The 10144-nt window shown below is 43.3% G+C and overlaps 1 protein-coding gene across 1 annotated transcript; it reads right to left on the bottom strand.

Annotated features, from left to right (window-relative positions):
- Nucleotides 1-1817: 1817 nt before the first annotated feature.
- On the bottom strand, nucleotides 1818-9631 carry LOC428667 (ophanin-like). Its single transcript, XM_025149267.2, has 7 exons — nucleotides 9532-9631; nucleotides 6024-6248; nucleotides 5131-5221; nucleotides 4485-4630; nucleotides 3809-3903; nucleotides 3032-3120; nucleotides 1818-2358 (listed from the first exon to the last, which is right to left on the bottom strand). The coding sequence occupies exons 1-7, from the start codon at nucleotides 9532-9534 to the stop codon at nucleotides 2231-2233; spliced, it is 777 nt and encodes a 258-aa protein (XP_025005035.2). The 5' UTR covers nucleotides 9535-9631; the 3' UTR covers nucleotides 1818-2230.
- Nucleotides 9632-10144: the final 513 nt, after the last annotated feature.

Raw genomic sequence — 10144 nt, 5'->3', positions numbered from 1 at the left:
TAAACTCTGTGTCTACCATTTCATTAAAGTTAGAAAAAATAATTCTGTTGGGAGGGGGGGGGGGGGGGATATATATTGGATAGGAGGACAAACTCACAGTTCATTTCACATTCGTGTTGCTGGTGTAATTTAACCCAAGTGCTCAAAGGTTAAGGGGCAGAGCAGGAAAATAAACCTGCAAATGGATGAAGAGAAGGCAGTTCATTTGGCTGTCAGGAAAACAACCCATGAACAGGCTGCCTAGGGAGCTGTGGGTGCCCCATTCCTGGAGATGCCCAAGGCATGGCTGGATGGGACACTGGGATCCACTGCCTGATCTGGTAGTTGGCAAACCTGCCCATGGGACTGTATGGTCTTTGAGGTCCCTTCCACCTGAATCATTCTACGATTGTATGATCTCTTTGAACTGCACCCACTGCAGGAATGCCAACAAGAGACAGTCACATTATTCTGATACAGTGGTGTCAAATGCTCAGCAACTCTGCAGGCACAGAAACAATGCAAAGATTAAAGACCTAACATGTAATAGTATCATTAGTATCCTACACAAGTAAATGCAAGATTAGAAGCAATACAAGAATGGTCTTGGCCCTAAGACCAAGTACAGGAGATCCAGCTAAACTATCCCTTGGGTGATACTTGGTGGTCTGTGTGCAAATATAGGAAGGAGAAGGCACATCCAAGGCCTTTGGCTGAATTTACTGGAAGAGGTCCTACAGGTGTGCTTTGATAGAAATTAGTGCTATTACCTGGGAAGTTCTGGACAAAATGCATTTATCACTTCAATGTTCAGATCATAGAATTATAAAATCAGTGAGGTTGAGGTAATCTTCTAAGATTACCTAGTCCAACTGCCCACCTACTACCAGTATTATCCACTAAAACATGTCCCTAAGTACATCTACCCTTTCCTTAAACACCTTCAGGGATGGTGCCTCCACACCTCCCTGGGCAGTCTATGCCTGACCACTTTTTCTGAGAAGAAATTCTTCCTAATATCTAAACTGAACCCACCCTGGCTTAACTCAAGGCCATCACCTCTCGTCCTATTGCTAGTTACATGGGAGCTGATGCTGACCCTACCTTGCCACAACCTCCTTTTAGGGAGCTGTAGAGAGCGATAATGTCTCCCCTGAGCCTCCTCTTCTCCAGACTGAATAACCCCAGTTCCCTCAGCTGTTCCCCATAACACTTGTGCTCCAGACCCCTCACAGCTCCATTGCCCTTCTCTGGACACGCTCCAGGACCTCAGTGCCTTTCTTGTAGTGAGGGGCCCAACAGTGAATGCAGTACTCAACGTTCAGCCTCACCAGAGCCGAGTATAGGGGATGATCACTTCCCTGCTCCTGCTGACTGTGCTATTTCTGATACACTCCAGGACGCCTTTGGCCTTTTTGGCCACCTGGGCACACTGCTGGCTCATGTTCAGCCAAGCATCGACCAACACCCCCGTGTCCATTTCCTTCACTCAGCTTTCCAGCCACTCTGTCCCAAGCCTTTAGAATTGCTTGGGATTGTTCTGACCAAATACAGCACCCAACACTTCTTGTTGTGCTTCAACCCACCAGCCTAAGCCCATTGATCCGACCTGTCCAGATCCCCCCATAGGGCCTTCCTACCCTAGATGTGATTCTGTGTGTCAGAAGACTTGTGTTTAGGCCACAGTCAGTGTATGCCTCTTATCTTTTCTTTACAAAACAGTGCTTGACTTTTGGCTCTGCTTTTCTTTTCCAGTTTCATCCTCACTTGCATGAAGTATCACAGATCCTTGATGTACCCATGAGAAATTTTCAAAAAGAAAAACATTATAAACAGCTTTTGTTTGTGAACATATATTTATTTAGCCAGGAATATATTCCATTTATAATTGAAGAAAAGTTAACAGAAGAAAGTTAAGTGGAATTTAACATGAATTTTCATGTTTTAAAAGTGCGTTTCCCATTCAAAGGATATGAATCAGTGGAACTTCCACCAAAAAAAAACAAAAACAAAAAACCAAAAACCACATGAATAGCTTAATCATAAATTTCATAAAGCCTAACATAACATCAGAGTCTATCTGAGCCACCAGATTAATTCAGAACTGAAACAATTATGCAATTTCATAAACAAGTTACATTCAGGTCAATCTGAACTGAAATGCTGAGCATGAATGTTTTTTTTTCTTCCCAGTTCTTCTCTTTCCTCATACATAAGTTCCAAAGCAGCTGCAATGACATCCTCCAGGACTTTACACAATCTGAGTGGTGCACTTACAGGTGGCAGGACACTTTGTTTTCACCACTGAATGATTGCAGCCAAACAAGGTTTTCATATTTCTGCAGTTTGGAAATGCATCTCGATGTCTGCAAGGATTGGCTGAAATAGAACAGATAGATAGAGAAAGGCCATGAAGTGTATTAATTGTCTATGCAGTCTTTGTACATTTGTTGGGGAAATATTGACAGGTGGCTGGTCTAGATGATCGTGGAGCTCTTTTCTAACCTTGGTATTCTATGGCTCCATGCTCAGCTGTTAAAATTGCTTGAGCAGTATATAAAGGGGGAAGGAGAAAAACAGTATGTCCAAGTTGAGTTGCTCCACATAGAATTCTACAAGAACCAGGGGGAGGTGGAAATCTTTATGTCCATAGGGACACCCGTGAGTGCTGACAATCCAGACATGCCTTGGATGTAGATGCACATCCTGACATTGTGACCGAAGCTTCCCTGCAGAGGGCAGCAGAAGACTGTCAATCCAATCGTGCACGTTGTGGCAGCAACGCCGTGCACAGAACAGCAGGGATGAGGGGGCTGGAAGGGTCCCCTAGAGATCGTCTGCTCCCTGACCCTGCTCACACCGTGTCAGTAGTTACTTAACCAGTGTTATGTCAGTGGAGGTAAGCTAAGGGGCAGTTCTGTGACATCTTTCCTGCCAAAGGTTGCATGAAGGTAATAGAAGGTTAGGGATGGAGAGACATACTATAAGGGAGTGAAGTCATTATATGAGGCAGCACAACGCTTGTTTTAAGGAGGAAAATACGTGCACTTACTGCAGAGTCCTCTCTCACAGTGGCCGGGACAGTCTGCGCACCTGGGTCCTTTCCTGTAAGGTGCAGCCACTTGCATGATGTTATTTCCTCTGAAATGTTAAAGAGATGAACACAACGAGATCAAAGTGCAGCTCTGAGCCACTGACAGTTTGCTTTTTCCATCACAGTGAAAGACATCGACAAGTTTTCAGTAAAATGATTATCACAGACAGCCCCGTTTGAGTTTGGGCTATTCATAGAATACCAGAACTTTGTTTTTCAACAGGAGGCATTTAGGGAAAGAAAACTAATTGGCTTTTTGCCTTTGTATAGCATTACCAGTTTAAAAAATCTTACGTGCTTCCTTGTTCTGCTTTTCTAATGGCTTTCCAGCACATAAGGAAATTATCTTGGCAGGGACCTTCTGACATGCAGGAGTTAGAGATTTGCTCTTTTCTTCTGTGAATATTCATTTGCTGTTGGCTTTCACTTGTGTCTGACTACCTTTGTGTTCAGAGTTACAGTATGACTCGTGCATGATGCCTGACTCTTCCACAGACCTTTATTTCTTCATTCATATTTTAATATTTCCCTACTTCCAGTTTCAGCACGGATTGCATTAAACATTTATATTCAACTTGATGTTAAAGCAACTATTCACATCGACATTTTCAAAATTCCAAATGGCCAAGGCAAACTGGAGGCATCTGATCCTACCAATGCTCAGCAGACTGCAGGAGTTTCTAAAACCATGCCTAGAACCAACCCATCTCAAGAGAACCAAAAAGCAGTACGTACGGAGGACAGTAGTGGCAAACATAGAAGTAGCTGTACTGGTTCCTTGGGCAGTAGGCAACTGCACACCCAACCTGGTAGCTGTTGTACCACACGAGCTGTACAGTAAAAAACAGTGAAGTCATGTCAGAAATGCATTGTATGTCAAATTGGAAGATAGATAGAATTGTTTATTTATTTATTTGCTTTCGCTTTCTGCTATGTTTGCAAGTTGGCTGTCAGGAGGAATAAATGGGAAAATGAATTAGTGATGTCTTCTGGTTTCCAAATGTTTTGGACACAATTTTGGCAGAATAATAGAAATTTCAACTTGAATGGTTTCATCGTAGCTCTTTTCCTTTGACATTTCAATGTCCAGTGTATATATTTTAATGTTTTCTCATTATTTACAAATCAAAGAGATTACATCGTTACCATTTCTTTATTTATTTGTGTATTTATGTTCTCTACAGGTTGCCTCTCTTCTGGGCAGCTCTCTTAGATATTAGTTCCACTGTCTTGGATGTAAATGAGAAAAGATTTTAATTTTTCAGTCATCTTTGGATGAGAACATAAAAGATAATAGTTTGATGGCACTGATTTTTTTTTTTCTGTTTCTGATAATAAACACCCCTCAGCAACCCCAATTGTGCATGTGTAATTCTAGTGTATCACTGCAGTTCACTTCAGTTCCCCATACCTGAGCGTAGTTCTTGACATTGGCGCTCTTTGTAGTTGCTCCAAAACCGTACTTGAAATCGGAGGCCTGATTGTGCCAAACTTTGATTGCTTCAGCCCACGTTTTTGGTTGAGATGACAGCAAGATATTCTCACCACAGGTGATACCTGAAGTAGAAGTATGTCTGTTTTATTGCATAGGAGTGAAGAAAGTTGTAGGGTGGGAGGCCTGACAGAGGGAATGGCAATTTTTAATGGCATTAGCACTCTACAACTCCTCGTGCGTAGTGCACTTGATCCTGGCAAGGCATGTTACTCTGATATCAGTGACCTTTCAGTCACAGTTGGTTATTTGACTACAAAATGTGACACAAAAGTATATGTACTTAGTCAGTCCAACACTTCTCTATCATACTGAGTTGTCTCCAGCAGGAACTGAAAGAGGATAGTTAAAGAAAGGTACAAGAACAGGGTCAGTTCGTAGCTTGCTCTCTCCAACAGTTTGTCTTTTGGGTCTTTCTCTGACAAAGATGATATTTTTTGTGTTTAAAAATCCTTAAAAGATAAAAAGAAGATCAACATTTATTCTTATTTCTAGTTCACATGCAGATAGGCTGTCTGTAAATTATCATTAACCCGTAAGTTTAGTCTCCATGTTCCTCACATACCGTCAATAACTCTGTGCTGCACTGGGCTAATTTGCATTTCACATGTATTTGCCCATTTCCGAGCACTTTTGGCAGCTTTCTCATTCCACATCTGAAAGACATAAAGGAAGGAGCATTCAGGTCACAGAAAAAGTTTGTGCAGTCCTTGAAGGAGAAGAAAAAAAGTTGTGTCTGAGTTGCTGCTGATTGTGCTTAGCAAATATAAGGCAAGAATCTGTGACTCACTGTGCTAGCCATGTTAATACAGGTGTGACAGCAATAGATGGATGTGGTTGGGGCAAACCTGTGTTCATACTATCTCCAAACAAATGACCCTAAGCATAGGGAATTTTGCCAGGTCACTTGAGTTTTGTTAACTGCACAAATCACAGAATCATTATGATTGGAAAAGGCCTCTAAGATCACCCAGTCCAACCACCAACCCACTCTCACCATGTCCACTAACCATATCAGTAAGTGCCACATCCACCCTTCTCTTGAACCCCTCCAGGGACAGTGACTCCACCACTGCCCTGGGCAACCTTTGCCAATGTATTACCATTCCTTCTGAGAAGAAATTTTTCCTAATATCCAACCTGACCCTCCACTGGCACAATTTAAGCCCATTACTTCTTATCCTATCAAATCAAGACTTGCTGGCTAGGAGAGTTTTCAGATAGCACCTGTGGTCTGTTCTGAGACATTTGCAATGATTTTACAAGTGCTTACAGCATCTTAGTCTGCAAACTTGGAGCATGAATTCTGTAGAAACAAAGGGATACTATTTTGATTTTTTCATCTCAATCCCAGAGTAACCTTCCTGTCCTCTCTATTCACTGAGTATGGAGTGTTTAGAAGGATACAACATTTTGCTAATAATCTTGAAAGCAGGTTATTAACTATCCATCACTTACCATCTTCAGCATGTTCCTGGCTGTTGGAACTACAGATCTTCGTATTTCATTGTGTTGCTCAAGGATCAGTTGCTTGTTTTTGAGATTAACAAGATCTTGATTAAACAATTTTTTGTTCTTTATCTGATAACCATTGTATTTCTGTGAGTTTTGGTAAGGGGGTATCCCTTGTTGGTATCCAATCTTAAAAGGGAAATGCAGGTCCACTTGCTTACGGTGAAACACCTGGAAAACAGTAACAATGATGGTTCTAGTTCTCTGAGTTTTAATAAGCAAGATTGATTGAGAACTTGGAAATTCTCAGCTTTCCTTTGTCGATTCTTCTGTTCCTATATGTGCTATTCTTTTTTTCTTGTCTCCTTTGTTTAAACTGCACTTTTCATAAGAAGACATGACCCTAAACGAATATTGTAAATAGTAATTCTAACTTCAGATGTCTCCACATCAAATGTGGAGAAAGCTTGGCTCTGGAACCAAATGTCGTGACTTACTTTAGCCTCTTGTATGCACTAAAAAAGTCCCTGGCTTTCATACTTTCCCATACTTTCCCATACTTTCAAGCTTTGGAAGTATGTGAAGCTGCATCAGAATTTAGGGCATTTTGCAGACCATCTTCTGAAATTCTTAAGATCATTTGAAATACCCTGAGATTCTCGGACTTTTGCTCTCAAAAGGTACAGCTCTCTGTACAGCCTGTAGTGCATATTTAGAATGTCTCAAATACCCCAGAAAGTGTCAAACCAGTATTTCCATTGGAAGAGACCTACAGTGATCATCTAGTCCAATTTCAGGGTTAACAAAAAGTTGAAGGATAATATTGAGAACATTATTTCAATGCCTCTGGAACACTGACATGGGGCATGGGGCATCAACGACCTCACTAGGAATCCTACTCCAGGACTGTTAACCCTCACAGTAAAGAAATTGTTCCTAATGAAAGATGTGATTATCTTTCCTGGAAGACCTATTTTTCCTGGCAGACCTGGAAGACCTGAGGTCTCTTCTGAGCCTCCTCTTCTCCAGACTAAACAATCCCAGCTCCCTCAAACACTCCTCATAAGGTCTGTGCTCCAGACCCCTTACCAGTTTCGTTGCCCTTCTCTGGACACTCTTCAGGGCCTTGATGTCTTTCTTTTAGTGAGGGGCCCAAAACTGAACACAATACTTAAGGTGCAGCCTCCCCAGTGCTGAGTAGAGGGGAATGGTTACCTCCCTGCTCCTCCTGGCCACGCTATTTCTAATGCAGGCCAGGATGCTGCTGGCCCTATTGGCCACCTGGGCACACTGCTGGCACATGTTCAGCCAAGCATCAACCAACACCCCCAGGTCCATTTCCTCTTCACAGTCATTCAGCCACTCAGCCTCAAGTCTTTAAGTCTATAGTGCTGCATGGGGTTGTTGTGGCCGAAGTGCAGGACCCGGCACTTGGCCTTGTTGAACCTCATCCCATTCACCTCAGCCCAGCGATCCAGCTTATCTAGATCCCTCTGAAGGGCCTCCCTACCCTCAGGCAGATCAACACCACCTCCCAACTTGGTGTCATCTGCAAACTTACTGAGGGTACACTCAATCCCTTCATCTAGGTCATAAATAAAGATATTAAACAAGATGGGCCCCAGTACTGACTTCTGGGGGGCACCACTTGTAACGGGTCGCCATCTGGACTTCACTCCATTAACCACTACCTGCTGGGCACCACCCTCTAGCCAGTTTCTTACCCAAAGAAGGGTATACCTGTCCAGGCCACAGGCAGCCAGTTTCCCCAGGAGAATACTGTGAGAGACCGTGTCAAAGGCTTTGCTGAAGTCTAGGTAGACTGCATCGACAGCCTTCTCCTTGTCTACCAGTCTGGTCACCCAGTCATAGAAGAAGATGAGGTTGGTCAAACACAACCTGCCTTTCATGAACCCGTGCTGGCTGGGCCTGATCCCCTGGACACCATGCATGTGCCATGTGATCTTGCCCAAGATGATTTGCTCCATAATTTTCCCTGGTACTGAGGTCAGGCTGACGGGCCTGTAGTTCCCCGAATCCTCCTTACAGCCCTTCCTGTAGATGGGAGTCACATCAGTGAGCCTCCAATCTTCTGGGACCTCTCCAGATAACCAGGAATGCTGATAGATGGCAGAGAGTGTCTCAGCAATCACCTTCTCCAGCTCCCTCAGCACCCTAGGATGGAGCCCATCCGGTCCCATGGACTTGTGACAGTCCAGATGGAGGAGGAGATCTCTAACTGTCTCTAACTTGAATCACTGGGGATGTTTCTGTGTTCCATCCCAGACTTCCATGTCAGGGTGTAAAGTGCCCTGAGGGTAACTGATCTGCCTATTAAAGGCAGATATAAAGAAGGTGTTGAGAACCTCAGCCTTTTCTTTATCCACAGTGGTCACATTCCCATTCTTCATCATGTAAAGGATGGAAGTTCTCCTTGGTTCTTCTCTTACTGTTAATGTATTTGTAAAATATATATCATGTTCTCTTTTACTGCAGTGGACAATCTGAGTTCAAGCTGGGCTTTTGCCTTTATAATTTCCTCCCTGCATATCTTAGCAACTTCTGTGTAATCTTCCCCAAGTAGCCTGTCGCTTCTTCTACAGGACTCTTTTTCTCCCAGAGTCTCAGCGGTAGTTCCCGGTTCATCCACACCAGCCCTCTTCCCCTACAGTTCACCTTATGGCACTTGGAACAGCCTGTTCTTGTGCCTTTAAGATTTCCATCTTGAGGAGCATCCCGGCTTCCTGGAACCCTGGACCCTTCAGGAGTGACTCTCAAGGGACCCCTGCAGCAAGTGTCCTGAACAGGTCAAAGTCCACCCTCTAGAAGTTCAAGATTGCAGTTTTGCTAGTCACCTTTCTGACATCTCCAAGAATAGATGACTCTATAATTCTGTGGTCACTCTGCTCAAGACAGTCCCCAGCCTTCGCATCTCCCACCTGCCCTTCACTATTAGTGAAGAGCAGGTCTAGCAGGACACCAGCCCTGGTAGGGTCTCGTACCAGCTGAGTAAGGAAGCACTCTGGAAACCTCCTGGACTGCTTCCTCTGCACTCTATTACATTTCCAACATATATCAGCAAAGTTGAAGTCTCCCATGAGAATGAGTGCTGGCAATCATGAGCTTCTTATAGGATGCCTCGTCTATCTCTTCATCCTGATTAGGCAGTCTATAACAGACCCCCACCAAGATGTCACCCCTACAGGCCTTCCTCCTGATCCTTATCCGTAGACACTCAGCTTTATAATTTCCAACCCCATTGTCAAAACACGATTTAATATAAAGAGCCACACCACCACCCTTTCTTTCTTGTTTATCCCTTCTGAAGAGCTTGTAGCTATCCATCACAGTACTCCAGGCATGGGAGTGGTCCCACCATGTTTCAGTAATAGCAGGTAGGTCATAGTTAGCCTGCTGACTATAGATGGCTTCAAAAAGCCCCTAAAAGTGCTTTTCATCAGCCCTTTTTTTTTTTTTTTTTTTCCTTTAGATCCCTTTCCCAGTGCAGACTTACCATCCTTGAACCCGGTCTGTTCAATAGGACAGGTCCTACCTGTCCATCACCTTGGTGTATCAAAGCAGCCAGGCATATGATTGCAGTGAGAGGACCCACCATTTCTAGGAGGAAAAGCAGGCAAAGAAACAACAAAAATCCGTTAATCTCTGTTGCACAAAGTTTGTGATGTGCTGTGGTATGTAAAAAGGATGAGAAAACATTTCAGTATCAAGCATGGCACATAGGAGGTTATTTTAGTCATTACCAAAAACAGTTGTGTATGCTGAGTCTGCACAAATGAGCATATGATGGTGCATGGACACCACAGTCTCATACAGAGACTCATACAGAGAGAAGACTTCGCCTTGTACTGAGACAGAGACCATCAGTACCAGAAAGCTGTGAGTTTCTTATAAGAAATAAGAAACAGATCAAACTCCTCTTGATTTCTTTACTCAGTATATTCCAAATCTGCATTATTTCTTTAATCTTTGACTCCTTGTATATAAAAAATAAAATTCATTAATGTGTACAGCAGGGCTACAGCAGTGTTCTGCTCAAGGAAGCATCATCCATACTGAAAGGTGGTATTTTGGAGAGGAGCTTTGTTTCAGTGCATAAACAGGTGCTT

The sequence above is a fragment of the Gallus gallus genome, chromosome 3 (assembly GCF_016699485.2).
Source record: "Gallus gallus isolate bGalGal1 chromosome 3, bGalGal1.mat.broiler.GRCg7b, whole genome shotgun sequence".
Taxonomy (NCBI): domain Eukaryota; kingdom Metazoa; phylum Chordata; class Aves; order Galliformes; family Phasianidae; genus Gallus; species Gallus gallus.
The sequence above is the reverse complement of the archived record's forward strand: the minus strand, read 5'-3'. Positions and strand labels throughout refer to the sequence as shown.

Bases quoted from the DNA above. Each gene is read 5' to 3' on its own strand.
- LOC428667 (XM_025149267.2), bottom strand. The intron at 3,904-4,484 runs GTATGGGGAACT...TTTACTGTACAG, and splicing joins ATGTCAAGAACTACGCTCAG to CTCGTGTGGTACAACAGCTA. The intron at 3,121-3,808 runs GTACGTACTGCT...TTAACATTTCAG, and splicing joins GTTTGCCACTACTGTCCTCC to AGGAAATAACATCATGCAAG.